Source organism: Cyclopterus lumpus, chromosome 21, assembly GCF_009769545.1.
Source record: "Cyclopterus lumpus isolate fCycLum1 chromosome 21, fCycLum1.pri, whole genome shotgun sequence".
Lineage (NCBI taxonomy): Eukaryota > Metazoa > Chordata > Actinopteri > Perciformes > Cyclopteridae > Cyclopterus > Cyclopterus lumpus.
The window spans coordinates 13923350-13946510 of record NC_046986.1 but is presented as its reverse complement, the minus strand read 5'-3'; the positions used below and the strand labels follow the sequence as shown (position 1 = coordinate 13946510).

Genomic DNA, 23161 nt, shown 5'->3' with positions numbered 1-23161 from the left:
CTCTATACTGTAGAGTCCTTGACTTGGTAGAATAAGTATCCAAAGGATACAAACCAAATGAAAAACCACCCACACACTGCACTCTGTTCTATATGTGTAATGTACCTATATGTGTGAACAGACATACATTGTAGGTCATCTTTTCCCAGAGCTGAAAGTGTCCCATCATAAGTTGTGTTCTCACATAACCCAAGTCTGTGTTGCCTGTAGTCTTATTGTGTCCCCCTCTCACCCTGTTTTTGAGAAGAAGAGACCATGGAGGCTCTTACAGCTGAATACGAGGAGGAGGTGGAAGAGGAGGAGGAGGAGAGTGCAGAGGCAGCAGAGTCCGAGGAAGCTCTTGATGAGCAGCAGTGGAGCGGGGAAGAGCCCGAGCTGGACAGCCCCCAAGCTGAGCCATTAGAGCAGGCAGAGGCCATAGACGAGGCCCAGGATCTAGACCTGGAGCTGGGCGAAGCAGCTAGTGCTGCTGCAGAAAGCTCTCTGGACAGAGAGGAGGAGGAAGCAGAGGTTGGGGAGAGCCCTGAGACAGGTGTGTCCTGCCCTCTGCTCTCCCTGCCTGCATGTTACTGTATTGTCCAGTGTATTAGAACATCAGATGTGTCAAAAGGAACCCATAAGCACATCAGCATTATAATTCTGGCGGAATGGCAAGTACTACTCACTGCGCTCTGCTGTGGCTGCAAGGCAACACAGGCTTGTTGGTGAAAAAGTCACATTATTTTAACTATCTTTGCATTGTAATTTATTTTTCTTGCTGTGGTTTTCGGCACCGTTTCGTATTGGTATGATGAAGTGAACGTAGCAGTGCTTTTTTTCACCGGCTCTAAGCTTACAGGTTTCTCGTTGTGTTGACAATTGGCTTGATGCTGGTGTGCCAGTGCGGTGCACTTTTCGTAACCATGAATCATACTTACTAATCGTGGGTCACTCATATTATTATCATGATTCTGTGTACATCATTTGCAGGGGATCTTGTGTTGGCTGTCTCATGACAAGTGTGGTATCATCAAATGCATTATCATATCAGCAAAATAACAATGAATTTGTTTATTTTGTATGTTTATTTTTGTCACTGTTTGTGACTTTTTATGGTATTTTTCTGTCATTCAATAGCAAGGTACTTCTGCATTAGGGTCAATATGCTTTGAATGATATAAAGACATGAAAGTAATTAATTGTATGTTCATTCAACTATATTAAAAAGATTTAAATTGGGGAACATCTCATAACATTTAATTGTACAGTGGAAACCTCTACAATGAGTGAACAGTCTGTCGACGTTAAGTTAATACCTATTATTTTGGTCTTTATTTCTCATTGAGATCACTCTCTAACTGACAGTATATTTATTGAGTTAATATAAAGTAATGAAACAATTTAGCTATTTACTTAATTGTGCTGACAGTTTCAAAATACGGTACAGCTGTTTCAAACTTCAGCTGTTTCGTGGTGGGCTTCAACCACAGGTGCTTTCACTGTAATTACAAAGAATGACAGAAATGCTATTCTTTTTTTATCAGATTTTTTTGAAGAGTCGCATGGATATCCATCCCATCTATTATTGCTTGTTTCCCATAAATCAGCATCGCAGTCGCTTCATGCCGGTGCCGTCACATACCATGCCATAATCCGATCCATCTGTGACTTGGTGGGCCCAATAATCTCGCCGTATTTCTTCAGTGATGGCCGTATCATTGTGCTGTAAGTTTCTGAGGAGAGCTTTGCTTGTGTCTGTGATATAAGCTTTCCCAGTCCCAACCTTAATAAATATGCCAATTGCAGCATGCCAAAGCATTACAATTATATGTTGATCAAAACAGCAGACTTACAGATGTCCTTTCAGCTTTGAAGATGGACTCAGACAAGCAGGGAAGCGAGAAAAGTGGTTCCATGAGCCCAGACAGCATTGGATCGGAGAAGCGCCCAGAGGAGTCTTTCGAGCCCCAGATGCAAGGGTTCTTTGCTGGAGAACGAGTTGTACCAGAAAGCCCCACCATGGATATGCCATCATTTGTTCCTCCGAATGTTCAAACCCAAGCCAAAGAATCTGCTAGATCACTCACACTCCAGCCCACATATGGCGAGCCAATCACAGTGTCTGAGAAACAGCCGTCAGTGGAGGTGGTGGAGATAAGCAGCATTGGTGCTCCCCCTGATATCTCGTCACAGGCAGACAAAGTTCAAGAAGGAGACTCAACAAGGGACGCTAGAGACAGATCTGGCATGTCAGCATATTTTGAAACATCAGCCATAGAGGTTGATGAGGCTCCCCAATGTAAGGGCGAGGGTTATTACGAACTGAGCAGATCTGGTGAAGAGAAGAGTACAGTTGATGTCAGGCCTCAGGAGACCAGCTACAGCACACTAGCTGGAGCTCAGGATAAACCCAACACTAAAGAAAGTACAGCAGAAGACACTCAAGGGTTCACAGTTCCTGACAGGAGTAATGAATGCAGGCTTTCCCCGGGTAAACTAGCCTTAGAGCAGAGGAGTTACTCACTTAACATTACTATTGGAGCAATGGATACGAGTGCCCAAGGCAAACCTAGGAACTTCTCCCCACTGGCCACAGATATCATGTCATACACTAGTGGAAGTCTAGATGAGTCAGCAGACTACCTCCCAATCACTACACCCTCGGTGGATAAGCCTACATCCTTGCCTCCTCTGATCCTGGAGACTGCGGCCTCCATCACCTCAGATTCCTCATCTCCTCCAAGGACCACTGAACCAGTTTTAAAAACCAGCTCTGAACCGGAGTCGCCAGAATCACCACAGCCCCTTATAAGCGCCTATAAAAATGGCACTGTGATGGCACAAGACTTGCCTGAGCTGCTGGACCTTGCTGGTACCCGTTCCAGACTTGCATCAGATAACACAGAACCAGAATTCACCAGGAGAAAGTCATTTCAAGCAGATTTTCCAGCCTTCGCAGATGATCCACTGGCGAGCCTAGTTTCAGGGGAACTAAGTCCTGGAGCCAGAAAGATTGAAAGCCAGCTGGAAGAGATGGGCTATTGTGTGTTCAGTGAATATTCAGGACCCATGCCATCCCCTGCAGATGTGTTGAGCCCCACAAACATTTCTGCACAGGTCTTCGCCCCCTCCGTCCTGGAGGCAAAAGTGGCTGAGCAAGCTAGGAAATTGGCAGTCAGAGACACATCTGTGGAGGACAAGAGCCAGCCATCAGGGATAGCTGATGTCACTAAAGAAAAAGACCACATGCAAGTAGACAGAAAAGATTATATTGAAGAAAAGGGCAAGGTTGCAGATGAACAGTCCAAAGTTAGTGAGATGCCATTAGCTCAGCCAAGTGAGTCCTTTGTGACACCAACAGTCACTGTGACTCTAGAAGAAAGCGGGAGGTCCTTTAGTGACACAGAACGACAAGCAAGTGGCGAAGGCTCAGCATCAGAAACTGAGATTGCCGACTATCAGAGGCAGATCCGCAAATTGGAGATGGAGGACAGGCCTCTCAGTATGGAGGAGGAAAGAGAGCTGCAGGAGCTTCGGGAGAAAGTGAAGCTGGTCCATCAGGAAGCCTATGAGGAAGTGGATGCCGAAGATGTGTACCAGCTGACCGGTGTGGCCAAGGACCGGATTGCCAGGCCTGTCAAAACTTCTCCTGCTTCATCTGTGGAGAGCAACATCGATGATGATAAGCTGCTCTCTCCAGTGCTCTCACCTTCAAAGCTTAAACAAAGAGAGGTTTACGGTTCCCCCAAAAGAACAGTTTCGCCAGTGTTAGGAATTAACAAAGAAAAAGAAGAGTCAGAAAGGAAAAGTAGGGAAGAGCAGGAGAAGGAAGCAGCCGAGAAAAAAGTGAAAGAAGAGGCTGAGAGGAAAATTAGGGAAGAAGCAGAAAAGAAAGAAAATGAACTGAAAGAGATAGAAGAGAGGGAAAGGAAAGAGAAAGAAGAGGCAGAAAGAATATTGAGGGAAGAGAGGGAAAGGAAGGAGAAAGAGCAAGAGATGAAAGAAAAGGAGAAAGAGGAGAGAGAGATGAAAGAAAAAGAAGAAAGAGAGAAAAAAGAAAGAGAAGAGAGGGAAAAGATGGAGCAAGAAGAGAGAAAAAGGAAAGAGGAGCGAGAGCAGAGAGAAATAGAGGAACAAGAAAGAATAAAGAAAGAGTTGCAAGAGAAGGAAGAAAAAGAAAAGATAGAAATGGAACTGAAAGAGAAGGAAGAGAAAGAGAAAGTTGCTGAGATGGACAAAAAGGTTGCGGACAAGCCTGAGGAGATGGCTAGACAACCAGAGGAAAAAGCCTTCGCAATACCCATGGAGCAAGAAGCTGAACAATCAGTTGAGGCTGAAAAGGGGCAAGACAAAGGTGAGGAAGAGGCATTAGATAAAGCAGAGGCAGCCGTGGTAAAGGAGATCCCAGAAACTCGAGCTGCCATCGAATCAGTGGTGACAGTTGAAGACGATTTTATCACTGTGGTCCAGACCATTGATGAAGCAGAAGAGCCGGGACACAGCGTTCGTTTCTCTGGTTCACCTGAGACGCAGGGCCTTTGTGTTGCTGCCCAGAAAGAGGAAGAGGAGGATTCTGTGGAATTGGCCCAAGAAGCAGACATGGAGGCTGCCAGTTTAGAGGAGGTGGTAGATGTTCTTGAGACCCCTGCCTCCCCTGAGAAGGAGGCTCAAACCATAGACACTGAAGCACCGACAGAGAGCTACGACAGAGATGAAACCACAATGGACGACTCCATCCTGGACAGCTCCTGGGTTGACACACAAGGTGAGATCTCCTTGATGGTTCATTCCTTTATATTGTTCTTTTTTCCCCATTTCTTTCTTCTTCTGCTTCAAGTGAACACTTTGATATAGTCTCATGTTTTTCATGGCTTGCTTTGCCACACTGCAGATGACGATAAGAGTATGGCGACAGAGCAGATTGAGCCTTTGCCCAAGGAGCCCAGCTCAGTCAAAAAGCCTCCTGTGGTCCAGAACAAGCATACCCCACAAAGGAAGACGGAGAATCAAGTCAAACCAAAGGCCAAGGGGGGGCAGCCTCAGGGCCGGATCTCCACACCAGAACGCAAGCCTGTGCGCAAAGAACCTATCTACATCCCCAGAGAGGAAATCCAGAAGAAAAAAGGTTCCCATAATTTCTTAAATTATAATCAGGGTTGAAGTAGAATTTATTTATAAATATTGCAGTTATGGTTTATCAGCATACCTGCTGCTCAAAAACTGCTCTGCTTTTCATAGAATCAGTATTGTTGTACACTTTTATTCTTTGCCCTGTACGTTGAGTAAAACAGTTGCCTGACATCATCATGAGGGGTGTAAAGGTTCTGAAACCGAGATCGAAGCCGCAATTTGTCGGGAGTGTTTCACAAAACTTCCCTAGGAGACAGGCAGCACTTCCAATATACAAGCACGTATCCAAAGACATCATCCCAACAATGATCTCAGCAATCCTTTTAAGAATCTCCCCCAAAAATAGCAGGTAACTCCTACCAATGTCTTGAGAATGACACCACAAACTAACTTGGGACTCAAGCAATAACCAATGCAATCAGGGTCTTTTATCGCACTAGATATATTCCCTTTTTCAGGAGTAAAAACTATTCAAGCATCCCCCTGTCTGACTGCATAGTCATAGTCATAGCATCTTATCCAGGAGGTGGCAGTGTTCGCTAACAGTTCTCTTCTCAAAACACCAACACATGTATTGCCTCACTGCTTAAATGGTTCTTAATGGTCCTCTTTATTTTGTTAATGTATGTTTAGTTTAGCACCGGGACTCAAAAATTGAGATCTGAACAGAAACTTGGATTTAGAGAATTGCTAAACCCCTCATCATCAGGCACCTAACTGGGGCTCAAAAGCACAGGATCTAGTTATTTATTGTTACAGCTGTTTGTGTCAAAAGATGTGCAGTCTCATAACTCACAGACACACAGGGATGTGAGTCAGCTGTTTTTATTATTGTACAAATACAGATACGACAACTAAAACGCATTCCATATTTGAACATGGTTCAGCCTCTGCTTTTTTGTTGTGTCTTTTGCAGCTGTGATTAGGAAGGCCGAGCTTACCAAATCCCCATCTAAGAGGAGTGTGATGAAGACCCGCCCCACCCAGCACCACTCCTGTCCTAGAAGGAGACCCACAGGTGACACATCGCCGTGGTCTGTCATACAACTTGTGCTTTCTGTTGGAGAGCCACCAACTCCCTCTACAGTTTGCCTCCACTGTCAGCTTCAACCTGGTTTTGGCATCCATTTTGTTTTTCTGTTTACCATGGTTTTCTTTTGTTGTTGTAATTAATCACAATAAAAAATTGACTGTCATACATGTTTCATTTCCGTCATTTGTTTTTGTGCACATCTTCTCTTAGTTCTTTTAGGAGAAACTTAACACCAAGTTCAAATTATAATTTTGCTGACATCCTGTGGTTTGGGTTTTCAGCTTTCATTGAACACTTTCCAAGTGCACATCCCTCACTTGCTTTTGCAATGTCAGCAAAAGCAAGATTTTCAGCTGGTGTTAAGATACTCTTTAAATGCATCGTCCTTGCTGTTACCAGTTCCATCCATCTGTTTTAAGCTGTCTGTTGCTCTGTCACATCAATATAGTAATATGCTATATAAGTATTCAATAGAATTTAAAGGTTGCCTGATAGTTGTTTGGTGGGAAATACATACAAGAATGTCCTGACCTCTTTGGTCTTTCATACCCAGTATTTTGTCAACCTATGGTTGCCAGGCAACTAGTAATCCCTAGTTTTGTTCTATGGACCTGGTGCTATACAAACTCGGTCCCAGAGGCAGTCTGCATTTCATTTTCCCCTGATGGGCTGAATTCTGTGTCACTGATGATGAAAGCTCAGTGTACTGCTGCATTGCCACAATTAGATTATTTTCCAGGGTTGCCTTACATCATAGAAAATCCCCCACTCTGTGGGATATCTTGCCAAATCTTTGCAGAACAGAGCTCCCAAAGTGGGCAGCAACCCGCTCCCACAGAACACTGGATATGTCATTTAGCTCTCCACGCAAGGTTCGGGAATACAAAGTTGTATTTTTGTCCATAGGAACACAAACCAAATGTGCTCAAGGACACAAATGTGACAAAGTAGGACATTAAAAGGGTTCTCACGTCTTCCTCTTTGAAGGTCAAAACATGTATTCTGATGGTGTTGTAATATTCCTGTTATTCTGTTTCTGTTTCTCTCTCAGAGGCGCTACCAGACAGTCGTCAGCCTCTGAGTGTGGCCAGAAAGACTCGCGATAGAGCATCGGTGAGTACACTCCATCAGCCCAACTAAGGAATGAGAAATACTGTATTGAAGCTTCACTGCCAAACAGACGGAATTATCAAGTGGTTTTGAAGATAGAAACCAAAACGCCTGAGAATGATTTCTCTGTCCCCTGGAAACTGGACTCACCAACAATAGATCTGCTGTCCCTCAGCCTTTTATTGTCCTTTGGTATAAAGAATTTGAGAAAAGAAAGGTTAGTAAACATGAACATGCTGTGCACAGTTTCCTGACATTGTATTACACAATGCAATTAATGCTTAATTGGGTCAAAACAGATAACAAATATTTACCTCTTGCTACTAATATGAAACTAATACACAAGTTGCCATGTATGTCTTTAGTGCAAACTCTGAAACAATAAACACAACATTAATCAGGCCGAATAATTATCATTGGAATTGAGACTTATTAAAAGCTGTTACATATTTTCTCTTGTGACTTCCAGAGAAACCTAATCATCTCTTCAGATAAACACATTACATAGTGTTTAGGCGAGTGCTGTCTCCCCCTCTCTCTATCCAAGCCCTAATCCCTGCCTGAAAAACAGGGAATTGCATTTCTTTATAAACACCACTGCTAGATTCCCTTTTGTATTTATGTTCGTTGCATTTGCTTTCTGTAAAATGTTTGCCATTGTTGCCTTGTTTAATGGGTCTTTGCAGAAGTAGACATCGCAGATCCATTTAGAACATTTTCTTTTTTACTGAGTGGGTGTCGAATCACCCGGTGACATTTCTCCAGCGGCTGTGGTCGTGACTGCATTTTACTCCTCCACCATGGTAATGACAGTTATTGTGTATAAAATAACATGGTTTCTACTTTTCTTAAATGTCATGTCATGAAAGCACACTGTACGAGGGTTCGAACCCACATTACAATTCACTTTTGATTTACACATTCTATTTACAGTCTTTAGGACATCTGTTACCATGGTCTGCAGTGCAACTTGAAATATGCATGTGCCTGGTGAACAATATTCTTAAATTTTTTTTTTGCTCAAGTTTGTTGTTTAGCATTTTGATGTCATACATTTCAGATATCTTAATGACATGTTCACAATGAGTGTGCATGAATGGCTGTTGTGATGGACTATAATTAAATGTTAATCACTCAAGATCTGATGCTACTATCTCATTAATCATTCCACAAACGAGATGAGATCTTGTGCCCATAATGCATGTTGAAACACTGTTATTTTCCCCATTCTTTTGTCACCCTGTGTCCTGTATTTTGGTGCCATGCTTCTCACCCACTGGGCCTCATCGTTGTGCTATCTCAGTGCCATGCCCATCGTTCGCCACTAACAAAGATCCCCACCTCCATATCCAGAGTGGCCGCCTCATTAGATAGACCTCGCCCATCTTCAGCAGAGCCTCAAAGCTTCCCAGTATTACAGAGACTCATAGCCAAGGTAGGTGAATGGCAGAGCGGCCCTGTAGCTGCAGGACTTCAGGAAAGAACATAAAAACATTTGGATATCATTTGTTTAAAAATGACTTTCCTTTGCAATATTACTAACAAGACCGGTTGTATCACCTTTTGTTCAGAATAAACCAGAGCCTCACTTGCATACGGCTCTACCTTTTGTCTGTTTCCCAACAGGACGGTGGGTCGTGGAGCCCTGTAAAGACGTCCTCCGTGCTGCGACATGCCTCCGTGCCGCGACACTCCTCCATTCTGAGTCGCCGGCCACACCATGACCATGAGGAGAGCTCCACCTCCATCACCAGCTCCGGCTCCACAGCTCCTCGCAGACCCACATGTAGGCTGCAGCTCTCTGATTAACTTATTCTCAAAGTATTGGTATTTAAGTGGTCTTAGATCAATTCAACATGAATCTCATCAGCTTCCAGCATGAGTCTCAACAAATGAATTCTACTAATAAGAAAGCAAAAACTGGACCAATGCTGATAATTGATTTCTTGAATTAACCTTAAGAAAACTCAAGTCCTTCCCATTGTCCTTGCTATACTCTGTTTATCTGTTAGTTGTTTTGCATTCAATGAGATACAAGCTCTATTATCTGTACAGTCCTCTTTCACCATTTCTATGTAACAATAAGTCAACGTGTTCTAGACACAACTAACCGTGTAAATAGCAAAGATCCAGATGAATTAGTTTTGAATTGGACATCCAGCCACCCTTGAATCTCCTTTTCATTCTTTCCTCCTTCCCTCCCCATCATCTCCCTGAAATGATGAAACATTTCCTCTTTTGCCTCCCGTAGCGTTTCGCACAGAGATGAGGGCAGAGCATAGGACCGGACGGGCCCCCAGCATGACAGGTAGATGGGATGCTCCATACTAAACTTAAGTTTAACTTAATTAACTAGTAGCTCAGTATATATGGCTACAATATTTTTGAAATACTGTATATCTGTTGGTCTGAAAAGTGACCCAAAAAAACCAAACATCTCAGCATCTGATAAAGTAAGGATTTGCTCTTTTATACTGATCAACAACCCATAACCTTTAGACAGATACACAGTGCTGCTCTATCGCTTTCTGATTCCCCCTTTGAAAAACTGAAATCACCGAAATTGGTGATTTTCCACTACAATTAGAATAGTATACTATTTATAGTCCAGCCCCCCCTTCATCTTCCGCTACAACCTTCATCCTTTTTATTCCTCCCCACCAATAACAGAATCAGTGCGCTCCCGTTCGGCTCGCAGTGGCCACTCCACCCCCCGCACCCCTGGCTCCACAGCCATCACCCCAGGAACCCCACCCAGCTACTCGTCGTCCTCAAGGACCCCTGGAACCCCACGCTCCCTCAGCTTGATTTCCCAGGAGAGGAAGATAGCCGTGGTCCACACCCCACCCAAGTCACCTGCAACCACACCCAAGCAGCTCCGCATCATCAACCAGCCACTGCCTGACTTCAAGAACATCAGGTCCAAGATCGGCTCCATAGAGAATATCAAGTACCAGCCCAAAGGAGGACAGGTGACGCTCTTCTCCCTCACTTACCCCAAAGCCCGTAGCTTCTATCTAACTGCTTGCTTATTTGTTTCACCAATGTTACGCTCCAATCTCTACTGCATGCATTCTGTTTTTCTACATGTCTCTGTCTTCATAATGATCTCAGAGACGGTTATTCGAGAAGTTGTTAGTACGTGTAACATACAGATATTAAAAACGATATGAGTCCCATATTTAGTTTATATAAACGTAGATATAATCTGCATACAAAGACATTTTGTGATTATCTCTTCCCAGGATTTACCCTGGATCCTGTTCTTTAAACCTTAAAACAAAAGCAAAGGAGGACGTGGTATTAAAAACAAATGGAGACAGACTACAATATTGCCATGTCTCTATGTATTGTTAAAAAATATGTAGCATATACCATTAGTTTGTACCAACGCTTAATGTTCTGGTTAGTGTTGTATTTTAAAATGTGTTTTTGTATAATTTCTTCTTTCTTGATATGAGTATTTCCCATGGACCCTCTTTCCTACCTCTCCACACTAATAGTTGTTTTTTATTTAAATATTTCCACTGTTAATCCTTTTATCCTTTGCTGACTCACCAGTGTAAAAGGACGATGAGTTAAGACAGAATGATGTGTTTAAAATATTAAACACAAAATTTTCATTCATTAAAACTTAGAAAGTAAGCAAAAAAAACTTTATTTTCTTAGATTTCAATGCATAAAATGCTAGTGCATCAGAAAGAAACCCCAAGTTGCACAGGGCCTTGAGCATCTATGAATATGTATAGAAATGACTAGCCTAGAACTTCCTTAAAGTAATGCTTTTGAGATTGAATTTGATTGAAATAATACAATTGGTAACCAATACCCAGCTCTGCAGTTATTCACAGTTTTGCATTTCAAACTGTGTTTTCTATTGCTGCACAGAATCTGCATGAACAGAGTGTTCAGGGGTGTACACTGGTTCACTGTAAGGATTTAAGAATTTTTTTACGTTTTTATTTGTCCTACACTACAACTTGACAAATATTGTGTTCTAGTCTGAAATACAGTCAGCGCTGCAACAGCAAGAATAATGATGAAAACAGCAGTGTGTCTGTATACATCAGCTCTTACAAGCCTCCACTGATGACCTGCTAAGGAGTCAAAGGATTTGGCTGGCATCTTTATGACTTGCCAGGTCTCTGCACTGTGCAGTCAGCCACAAAATAGGGAGGGATCAAGCTCCAAATGCCTGCCTGTCATCTGCAGGAGAAATGGCCTGAGTGGAGTTTCTGTGCATATTTGCACATGTTTATGAGTGCAAGCATGCATGCCGGCCAGATCATAATCAGTTACTGTGCTATGTTAAGACCGGCAGTATTGTCCCTAACACGCAAGTGTCATTGGGTGGGGGTGGGGGTGTTGTCACCTGATGCAATGTGAGCTTAGGTAGTCCAGTTTGTACCTCCAGGTGCCGCAATGGAAGGTGTTTTAGCTTTAATTGTGTGGCTGTGGAAGAGGTCGGCAAATGCTCGAAGTGGAAATTTGTGTCCTTTGTTTGTGTGTGCTTGTTTTTAGCTGTCAACATGTTGTACTATTTGACCACAGCGTGTACTGTAACGAGCTTACCTCCTCTAGTTACACGCAGCAATTTATGACATTATTTCTTATGTCATAACATCAGCTGAGAATTTGCACAGAAATCCTGTCTTAATGTGTGTGTGTCAAACTGGAAGGCAGTAGGTGTCTGCTGTCGGACGGTGATGGCAGCTTTTGTGTATACACACACACACACACACACACACACAGGGGGGAGTGTCTGAGCACAGTAATTGTCCTAAATCCCTAGCTTCTCTTTGGCCACAAGCTGCATGACACAAAGTTAAAATGTAATCTGCCTCCCTCTTAAGGCAACGGCTTTATGGTATTTTGATGAGATAACTCAAGGTGTTTAAAGGCATATGTGGGTTTTATGACATTCAGAAAGAAGTGTCGAGACAAACTTAAGGTCTGTTATTTATGTCTCGCAGGTGGATTTAACAAAAGCACCTCAGAGAGGGATGAATCATTACTGAATTTTATTTAGAAGACAATAATAGAAATACAACAAAAGACTTCTGGCATTTGAATACAATGCAGTATGTATACATTATTTTGGTTATTTCTACATTCATTTAATAAAGGAGACACATTTATTGGTGAAGTGGTTTCTCATTGCCAATATGCTTTATACGCGCAGAACATATAGATCCTTTACAAGACATCATTCCAGTTTTGCTCCAAGCTAAACTTCAAAGTGATGCTGCAATAAGGTTTATGCAGTCTTTATATGTTTCTTCTAAACTAGCTGCTGCAGTTCACGTTGATTCTTTTGAGGTGTCAACACTGTTGCCACTGGATGAGGTGTGTTAAGGATAGAAGGGTGGTAATCCCATCCCTGGTGTGTTTTTTCTATCCCTCTTCCTTGACAGCAGAATATTTTAAATATCGGGAAATGGGAATGAAGAAGTCACCTCAAAGATGATCTTTAAGTTCCTGCACACACAGTTCGACAATTTTGAATTAAAAAAAATATGTTTTTGCTGTGGTCCTCTTTTCACCCCACTTGTCTGATGTGTTTCTCCCCCTCCCCCCCCCCCCCCCCCCCCATGTTACAGAAATATTCCTGAACTTCCCTGACCAAGAAATGCAGTCATATTTTAAGCTTAGTTCCTGTAGGATTTTCAACATTCTGGTGATTTTTTATTGGCCTTTATTAGACGGAGGGATGGTCTCCAGCCGACGCAATATTTAAGTTACCAATTTGTTTTTATGTGACAGCAATAGTTCTCTCCAGACCTTTATTAGTTCCTAGCAGCTCCACAGTCCAAATAGTTCCAGTTTCCAAGCCTCCCTCAGCCCATAGCAGACCTTTGCTTGGATACTGACCTGTCCAATGGTTGTCCTCATAGAAGCACAAGGACCAAAGTAAGCCAACCGAGGCCAAACACAAGTCCTCTTGGATCTGGAAGTCAGTGCTTCGCCTCATCTCCGTTATTCTCTGCCTGTCAGCGGCACACAGTGTGACCTGGACCCAAGACCTGCTGGTACACCTGAGCATTGCTAATTATGACACTGTGTGTTTAATAGAGCCTGGTAAAGAATGTGCCACTAAAATAATTAAAAGCCTTTATAGTGTCTTAATTCTAATCAATTAATACAGTTCATACATTTGAGAGACTATTCTTGAATGATTATATTTCCATTTTAGTCAAAAGTTAAAAAAAGAAAGAAAAAGAAAACATTAAATAAAATAATATAATGACTAATGAATAATTCTGTTAACTTTTTCTTGATACAATTAATTGATAGTAGAATTTTTAACATTTAATGAAGTCAACCCACAGAGCAGGAGCTGTTTGGACAACTGTTTCATGAACTAGTCATGTGGTGGAAAGAGCCAATCACAGTTATTGTTGTGTTGTTTAGACTTCATGCTATTTCTAGGTGCCTGCATCTTGAAATTCAGGAGGTCATCTAATTAAATATTGTGAGGCAGGAAACAAATTGACTGATAGATTATGATGGGCAGACCTTTACATTTAGTGAAATTAGTAAATGTGTGATTGATGCATATTTTAATGAATTATAATTAAAGTATTTGGAATTATTTATTGAGTAACACACCTTTCAACCTTAGTTCTCTTTAAAAGTATACAAGTATGTTGGCCTGTTTATCAACTTAACCATGATGGGAATGCAACAATAATCAGTGTGAACGACAGCTTGTCTGTTCCACGGCTCATTGGGCACTACGTTTGGTGAGAAGATTTAAGTTTGGAGTTTTTCAAGACTTTAATTGAAATGTCTTTCAAAACTGAAATCAGCAACAGAGGGCATGTAATTTATCTACATGAAACATTTTATATTTACATTGTACATCAGTGTCTTCTATCGTCTCTCTTCCCAGTGGTGTTATGACAAGCATTCCTGCCCATCCACCATGCAAGAGGCCAATACTATCTCTGTATTTCTCCATAGATTCATATTTTTTACAAGAAGTTGGACTTACTCACAAAATGCAGCTCCCAGGATAATCTGAAGCACTCTCCCCGTGGAGGCAATGTATGTACCCTTCTGTCGTGACCAATTGTTTTCCCTCTCTTGATCCTTAGATGGAAAGGCCCACGATTAGATTCTAGTTTGTTCCTACTATATATTTGTAGTCCCAAGTCCAATTAAGTGACTTGCAACAAGTTACTGTTTGTTATGCAGTGCAAATCTGTATATGTACATGGTAGCTTGATGGTTTAGTATCATAGCACCTTAGTTTGTTGTTTTTCCACCACCATTTTATTCTCACCCTTGAACCTTATAACCTTGGATGCAATTCTTTGTCTCCCTTTGTACACTTTGTGTGGGTGGACCAAAGTCACTTTTAAAGTTGAGCTTCACAGGTGTTCTATGATGCATTATTGTTACTTGCATGCACATGAGCAGCTAATACAGACACAGCAACTGGTCTGAAATCAGAAGCTGATTTTAGCCACTGCTGTGAGAGCAGTGCCATAAAACCCCAAATACCCCAACTGTCTGGCACCAAGGTGGCCTCAAGGTCAGATGACCAAAACCATACGCTGTCAAATGTCGAGGAGCAACTCACTGTCATGTCCGACCAGCCCCATCTAACAACTGTGCATTGACTTTTCATTGGCGGGGGCTAAAATAAGTAGGAAATATTAGCACAGAATTCACTGCCATCATGTTTCTGTTTAGTTCCCCATGTATTCTTGTAGTACTGTACATATTGGGTCTTGTCTTGTGTTTGGTAGTTAGTTATCCCTGTCTTGTAGCTGCCATGGTAGATGTTCCCAGAGACCAGAAGCTCTATTTTTTCTGAAATACTGATACAATTTGGCTTGACCTCTCTTCATCCTTATTTTCACTGGCTTTGTCCTCTTACTTTAGACCAGAAGGGTTCACTTATTACACATGTTGTAACCACATGGCTCTCTGAAGGGAAGGCAGCAGCAGCAGCATTCATTGTAATAATTGGGAAACGAATGCATGCTCAGTGAACCTACAAAAACTCTTCCTGTAACTCCCTCGTTCAGAATTGAACCTTCTTTTTCATGTTGTCAAGTAGACAACTAGGTCCTATATACTAGATCCTAGAGCTATATCTGTACTCTCATTCTATACTTTTGGTTTTATATAAAATATTTTTATACTGCGTATCACAGTATTTCAAAGCATTTTAAACTATTGTATTGGTCTCCTTGTGGCCTTTACAAATCCCTTAGTGGCTGAAAGGCACACTAACTAGTTTTGGCTCCAACTGGAAAACACCATTTGTTGCAGGGAAACACAAAAAGGTGTTTTCAAAGGCTGTAATGTGGATGTCGCGAGGTGGGTCGAGAGTAAAGACGATCCTCTTGAAGAGTCACCAGATGACATAAGCCAGGCTGACACCAGGAGTCACAGCTGATGCAGAGTCCCGTTATGGGTCTATCTTGTCTGTTAGCCTCGAGTCATTGTATCCATGCCGTTTACCCAGGGGACAACAGGTGAACCACCAGGTCAAATACTACTGCCTACATTACAGTCCAACAAACTCAGATGTCAAGGACATATGATCTTAACAGTGGGAGGATACAAGCTTTTTGAGAGACATTTTAAAATGAAGTGCCATGCCAGAAAGCCTTATTCCTCACCTCCGCACCTGCAGGTTCTCATCCCCAATGTTAAACTGGACTATAGCCATGTGCAGTCTAGGTGTGGGTCCTTGGACAGGCGGGGCTACTCGGCCGGAGGTGGAAACGTGAGTCTTGTGCCACTTGTCCATTGTCTTAGTGTTCATGTCACTGTAATTTCTCTGTTCTGTTGGGTGTTTTTTTTTCAGTGTGTTTTTGTGCTTCCTTTTCCTTTTCCACCTCGCTTTATAGTTTATTGTTAAGTCACTCACGCTTTAATGCAGCAGTGCTGGTGCTTTTTACCCGACTGCTCTTGATCCCCAGTACTGGTTTGTGCCCTGTTAGGAATTTAGATAGTAAAAGATGAATGTCTCCTCCTCCAGCATTTTATAACAAATAGGACTGTAGTAGCAATGTATCTATATTTACTATGATTGGGGGAGGCTTTAAAAAATCTTCTATAGAAAGAGACTCAACATCTCTCGTCTAAAACAGCATGCTGCATGAAGCAGTGGGTATGTTTTTTTAGGTTGAACAATAAATGATAATTTCATCATACATCTCATTATTTGCCTCTGGGCTACTGGGAACACAGAGAAATAGGAGCTGAGGTTTAAAAAAGAAAGTGATGCTGGTAGCATTACATTTTCAACTACAATATAGGTTAACCTGTGACTGAGATAAACAATATCATGGGACTCGGCATATTCATGGTTGTTATGAAACTGTGTTGGATAAATTCCCACAGTTTCCACATGAACTACAAGTACCAAGGGAAGGCTTAGGACATAGGCTTTGTGGATGAGTTGTATCACATGAGTGGATCCCCTCAGCTTTATGAATAGAACAATGTTAGCGATGGAATGGCATCGTACTGTTTTCAGACAGTTAACTATCAAGGGTGAGTGGCAGACAGACAGGCAGGCTACGGCTCTGACATTTGGCCAAATAAGAATTCCTAATTTGGTGGTGGTCTCTGCTATCCACTACAAAGTGTAATGTTCATATATCAAGTTGGGAGATTGATCTGCTCCTCTCACATTTATATGGGCATGAAAAGACCAATGTGATTGACCATGAGTGTTACCAGCCACAACGCAGTGATATGGTTATGGTATATGGATTTGGTATGGTAATAACACATATTTCACCACCACTCTCATATTTGTGAGTGCACTACTTGGTTAAAAAATATATAGGCTTCAAATTAGCAGTTGGAAAGCTGTTAACACAAATCTGAATTAGGTTTATAATTGATTGAAGAAAGCTTTATGCTGATATATTTTATTTGTCTGGATCAAGTCTTTTGTAGACGAAAGGGTTTTTCATCGAAACACTTCTAAGCAGTTCTCTTTTAAAGAAGTAAAACTGTACTGAAGGGTATTTAAGCTCTAGGTACTGCTTATTACAACAAGGGGACAGGATGACAAGGTGCACAATCACCAAGTGTGGCTAAAGCAAATATTAATGTAGGTGTATATTTGTTGTAAAATACACACTAGATACGCCTCTGTGGACTCTGAAGTCCGGTCAACTTGTAGTACAAAAACTAATACTAAGATAGATTTTCTTATGAATCATGCAAAATCAAATACATCAAATGTCGTGTTTTTCTCTGTCAAATGATGTGACTATGATCATAGCTATCACAAAGAATCCAACAGTCCAATGCAGTTAATAGATTTCATAAAGATCCGTTCGCCGAAGAGACGAGCGTGACGTTGACCCACGCTGACACACAGCACATCTCATCTCCGACTTTCGGCTGATGCTGCATATCTTTGTCAGTGGTGTGCACGAGAAAGGGGCGCAGCTGGCCGATGAACAGGCCTGTTGTGCAACATGGACTCGGTGCTTGTGGTCTGTAGCGTGGCTCGTGACCCGCGCTGCTCATCATTGTCCCATTTTTCCCATGCGTTGTCTTTCCTCTCAGGCGCAGAAAGAAAGCAAAATAAAACGGAACACCAAATCATTAGTTATAGGAGACATATCAACTGAACGGGCGCCTTGGCGAAGTGATTACTGACCACAGGCGGGCCCCAGTGGTTCATCTCAGGACGGGTTGTGTCTCTTCCTGTTTACTGTGTTGTGTCTAAAGCTTCAAGCTCCGCTCCGTTTGCTGTCTCATCGGTTCAATTCTTACGCATCTCTCTGTGGTTTCCTCCTTAGATCCCAAGGGTGTTTCACATAACAGCATATCCTTATCTCCTCTCTGACTGTGGCTGCTTTCACCTGTGCATTCCTTCTATCCTGTCTCCCTCACTGTCATGGTGGTTTTTTTGACGGGTTTTCGGAATGTGCAAAGAAAAAGGTTTTGCTCAAGACACAGTTACAGCACATAGATTGTATTCTATCTTGGTTTGGGTATTTTAACAGACACTAGCAGGTCTGCACTACCAGAAGAACAAAAAGACTGTTCTTTAACAGTCACTGGTATTCTCCTCTTCTGCTGTCATGCCTTATTTCCTAATAATTACATGCAATTAGATATCAATGTGTCGGACTGCAGCCTTTAACTCCCAGTTGATAATAATTTCCCTCAAACAGCAGCTGTAGTTTAGTGCAGAGCAGACATAGTACATCCCTCTCTATAATTGAGAAAGGGGAAGATACTGTTTGGATCTTAAGCACGATTTGAACTCAGTGGGAGTTTATAACCTCATTGTGAACTGTACGCTCTGACCTTCTCTTTTCCTGACTTTGCTTCTTCCAGGTGATGATACAGAACAAAAAGATTGACTTGAGCCACGTGACCTCCAAGTGTGGCTCTCTAGACAACATCCATCATCGGCCAGGTAACAATCAACCTGCACTTGTCCGGGGGAACTGAGAAGTAACATTGTGACAATGGTGGAAGAAAGATCAGCGAAGCGCGCTTGTGACACAAGGTTGCTGGTGCAATCTCCTGGCTGGCAATATAAGTATATTTGGGGATGTCCAGCACTCTCTTAACACTCCCTTGCAAAAAATGATTACAAAAATGTATAAATGCAAAAGCCCCATAATCAGATCTAATTCTCCATGTAATGTATCCAGACACAGATGTAAATGGTGCCAAAGAGTCCCACAGATTATCTGTAGGATTTAATTGTAAACAGAATAAAAGCAGGCCATCAACTTTATGCACTGTAATAAAGTGCAATATAATCCAATTTAAATTAGGAATGTACTTTGCCGTTTATATTTAACACCACTCAGGCAGTAAAGCAGTAAACTACATCTGGATTGACAGCTTGATGTGTCCATCCACAGGCGGCCTAATGTGGGAGGTGGTGTGATTCCTGGAGGGCAGCTTGTGTTTCTTGTGTTTGTGACCTGAATGTGTGAGCGCAGAGCTGGATGCTTAAGAATTGTTGATGAACTGGATTGGGTGACTCCTGGAGAGGGTCATCACTGACTGTGAACAAAGAACACACACTGGGTGCTCACTTTGTTAATGATGGTTCTGTCCTCAGCCGTTCATCGTATCTAGGATCAGTGTTTCATGTTTTGTAGGTTATAACGAATCAAAACTCAGGTTTAGTCAGATTTTTCGAGACAAACAAGACACAATTTGGGATTTGGAACAACTGCTCATAATTTGGGACTGTCCAGAATATTGCGGGGTGTCTGGACACCCTATTTTTGGGGCTGAACTGACCCTCCAAGTTATTACTGTTGGAAGCAATAACATTACTGTTGATCAAAAACACTGCAGGACTAATTGTAATAAAGTACTAAAGAGATTTAAGAACACTACCAGACAGGGATTCATTTCATCCCCCCCCTCCCTCTCTCTCTCTCTCTCTCTCTATATATATATATATATAGCTCCAGATGGCTTGTAGTGACTGCTTGAGGTCCTGCAGCACCATCTTCTGGTCCCACTCTGTCTGTCCATTCTATAACCTTTATTTACTGAGAGCCTGATGATCATGCATGCTCTTCCAGTACAATATTATTTTCGGACCGCACAAAGCAAACTTTCCAACCCCGTTGACTGTTCTTTCACTATAAATCAGTTGCTACCTCCATGTAAACCTGAGTTTGTCATGTAAACTGTTTTTACACTTCCTTTTCTTCTCCCCAGGGGGCGGTCACGTGCGTATAGAGACTGTGAAGTTGGACTTCAAAGACAAAGCCCAAGCCAAGGTGGGTTCCCTGGATAATGCTCAGAACACTCCTGGGGGAAGCCGTGTCACGGTGAGTGTCACTTCCATGCAACCAATCCATGATTCACAGGAACAAGTGTTTGATTGTTTTACTAGTATATGTATGTATACTATTGCATATGTATATATATATAATACATATGTGTAACATTGTAATCTTGAAAGATATATGCTTAATCTGATACACTGTGTAGTAAAATTGCAATAAAAGTGGATTATGTATGCATGGAATATATATATATATATATATATATATATATATATATATATATATATATATATATATATATATATATATATATATATATATATATATATAAAAGATGTGTTTACAAAACAAGCCAAACTTGTAGTCCGTTATCTGTGATGGTTGCAGTAAAGGTATAGTATTCACCACTATTAATAAGTAATGGAGAGGTGAATCTAAGTATTCAGATTCATCAAGTATTCAGTTTTTGGTTTTGAAGTCAACACAGGTTTTAGAGAAACATCCTCTGAGTAAATTTGAGAAAACTTATCTTCAATTAAACATTTAAGAGTTGTTCTATTTGCGGTTGTTCTAAAGATGAACCCACTAAGATACAATGCACAAAATTATTTTAATTCTACATGATACGAAAATAATGTACTTCCCCATTCACACCCTTCGTCACACCTGCCTCTGGTAGATTGAGAGCCACAAGCAGATGATTCGTGACCACTCCAAGCCACAGGGAGAACCCGGAGCTGACATCATTATTCAGTCGCCAGGCCTGTCCAGCTTGGTGTCCCCCCAGCGCCACCGGGACAGCAACCTGTCATCCTCCGGCAGTCTCAACGTGCTGGAGTCACCGCAGTTAGCAACCCTGGCTGAGGATGTCACTGCAGCTCTGGCCAAGCAGGGTTTGTGAACACTGGTTCTCTGGATCCCTGATCTGCACCCCTGGACATCCTCGCCATGATCCCTCAAACTTTTCTGCCCACTCCTGCCACCCTGAGGCCAACCTCAGCTTAACCACAGCCTCTAAACATCTCCACTTCAAGATCCATCACTCAACTATAAGTAGAGACTCGAATTAGGAGCTACTGTACTTTGGTCTTCTTGATTTTCCAAAAATGTGCTATTTCTGATTCATTCTGTTGGCCTCTCTCTTTTTGAATGATGTTGCATACAGTAGAATAGTTCAGTCTGAGCACTGGTCCTAGATTTAGTGGTACATACAATGTTGTGGACCAGGTATTGGCTTAACTGGTCCTGGATCAGTGTTTTGAAGAAGCTACAGCCTTTTTTCTACATTAAGTAAGAAGTAATGTGGCCAGCACACCATGCAGCACGTGTTGTTCTTGCTCAGTAAACGTGCATGGACGCCAAACCCCCTAACAAGCCAAGCATCCTTACTGCAAGTCATTTTTGTCATCCAATATATAATATATTTAACAAATATATATAGAAACATATATACAAATCAAAGTTCGTTGCCATCTACATGTCCTAAAAACATTTTAAAAGGAAGCGACAATATGGCTATAAAATTACATGTAAAATTGAATTACTGCAAGAACTAGGTCATGTTATGACGAGCATGTATCAATTCTAATATTAAGAGGCTATTTTGTAATCGAAAAAAATAAACCGATTTTAGTATGTTATTTCCTCAATTATTGGATAAATTAAACAAGTTCATGTTTTGTAGTTATTAGTTGTTTACAGTGTAATGCTTGGTGACAGTGTCAGACAGCTGATTTGGTGTTGCTAAGGAATGCATCTCAGTCCTGTTGAAGAGCATCACACACTTGTTCCTGCGGAGCAGTTCAATATAGACGCCTGTTAAAACATCAGAACGATATTAAACACTGAAGCTAATTCCACAAACCTACAGCTAGAAGTATCTCGTCTCTGCAGCTGCAGATATTGAACTCACGTCAATGAACAGTACAGACGTTCCTCCGCTAACAGGCTGACGTTGCATCGCAGCGAATGACGCTACGAGTGCAACCTGAGACTTAGCAGAAGACGCAGCAGCTACTCTGAAATCTGTCTGTGTGTGCGTTTGGTGCCGATCCCATGCCGTTTTACAACATATGCTACCGTATCTGGATGTTTTGTTGCAATATGTGGATGAAAGTGGCAACAAAATGTTTTGCAAAAATACAATAAAAAGACAATTCAAGGCGTAAAACAAAACGGCCGAGGGAACTCGGAGCTTATTACATCTGTTCGGAAAAAAAGGTGTTTGGGTGATCTAGTTTCTTTTTCAGACACCATTTGTTGTATATCCTGCCTCCTGCCCAACTACTGCCCCCACCTGCGATTGTTTGTTTGCTTCTGTGTTTTTTCTGCATACCCCATCTCTGTGCCCCCTTCCCACCTCCTGCTCCACCCCCAGCAACTGTAATTGTATTTAAAAGGTCAAGTAGATGTACGCAGTTTTCTCTTGTTGATATGACACCAGTTACATTAATTAATGACAATAAAAACGACAAAAAGTGAAACTGCCGTGCTGTTTTCTATTTAGCTTACAAGACATACTGTTTATGATCAGTAAATTCCTTTATTTGCTTTCTTGTTCAGAGTCAGATGAGAAGATCTCTCTAATCGATACAGTCATCGACGCGTATTTCCAGAGATGTCAAACTATTCCTTCAACATGCATCTGCCTGAAGTAATTATGCAAAGGATTTGAATCAAATAAATCAGACATTTGGAAATAAAATGGGAGTTTGTGAAAAGTGTATTGTAGCAGAGGATACAATAAGTTAAGACCTAGGGGTGGGTTGGGTAAGGAGTGGATTTATTTTGATGGCCAGTCCTGGGCAAAACTTTTGGGTCACTTCACTGGCAGATAGAGAGCCGGTCAGAAGACTGCAAATGAAAGGAGGGGGTGGTCATCATTATCCCACCTTTCCCTCCATCACTGCGCCACTATAGAAAACCAGTGATAATAGAAATCCCCAATGAGACACGGTGACTTGTGTGAAGATTAGGAAATCTCGTAGGGAAATCAGGACGGCTTGCTGAAGAGGAGGAGGAGGAGGAGGAGGAGGAGAAAAAGCACCAGTTGGAAAAAAGAAAAAAACAAAAGAAGGGTTCAGGAAATGACATCTCATAGTCCTTTGTTCCCCTAATTCCTCAGGTGACACAGGAAACAGCGAGTGGATGTCGC

At 41.8% G+C, this 23161-nt stretch overlaps 1 protein-coding gene across 1 annotated transcript in view; it reads left to right on the top strand.

Annotated features, from left to right (window-relative positions):
• map2 (microtubule-associated protein 2) overlaps positions 1 to 20908 on the top strand; it is a 35487-nt gene extending 14579 nt beyond the window's left edge. Inside the window, exons 5-19 of the mRNA XM_034561851.1 lie at positions 245 to 532; positions 1847 to 3678; positions 4147 to 4744; positions 4871 to 4944; positions 4978 to 5104; positions 6026 to 6127; positions 7194 to 7255; positions 8556 to 8687; positions 8879 to 9038; positions 9504 to 9564; positions 9921 to 10224; positions 15903 to 15995; positions 18581 to 18662; positions 19937 to 20049; positions 20687 to 20908. Of these exons, the coding sequence (XP_034417742.1) occupies positions 245 to 532; positions 1847 to 3678; positions 4147 to 4744; positions 4871 to 4944; positions 4978 to 5104; positions 6026 to 6127; positions 7194 to 7255; positions 8556 to 8687; positions 8879 to 9038; positions 9504 to 9564; positions 9921 to 10224; positions 15903 to 15995; positions 18581 to 18662; positions 19937 to 20049; positions 20687 to 20908 (4250 nt within the window). The remainder of the gene's footprint in view (positions 1 to 244; positions 533 to 1846; positions 3679 to 4146; positions 4745 to 4870; positions 4945 to 4977; positions 5105 to 6025; positions 6128 to 7193; positions 7256 to 8555; positions 8688 to 8878; positions 9039 to 9503; positions 9565 to 9920; positions 10225 to 15902; positions 15996 to 18580; positions 18663 to 19936; positions 20050 to 20686) is intronic.
• The last annotated feature ends 2253 nt before the right edge of the window (positions 20909 to 23161 follow it).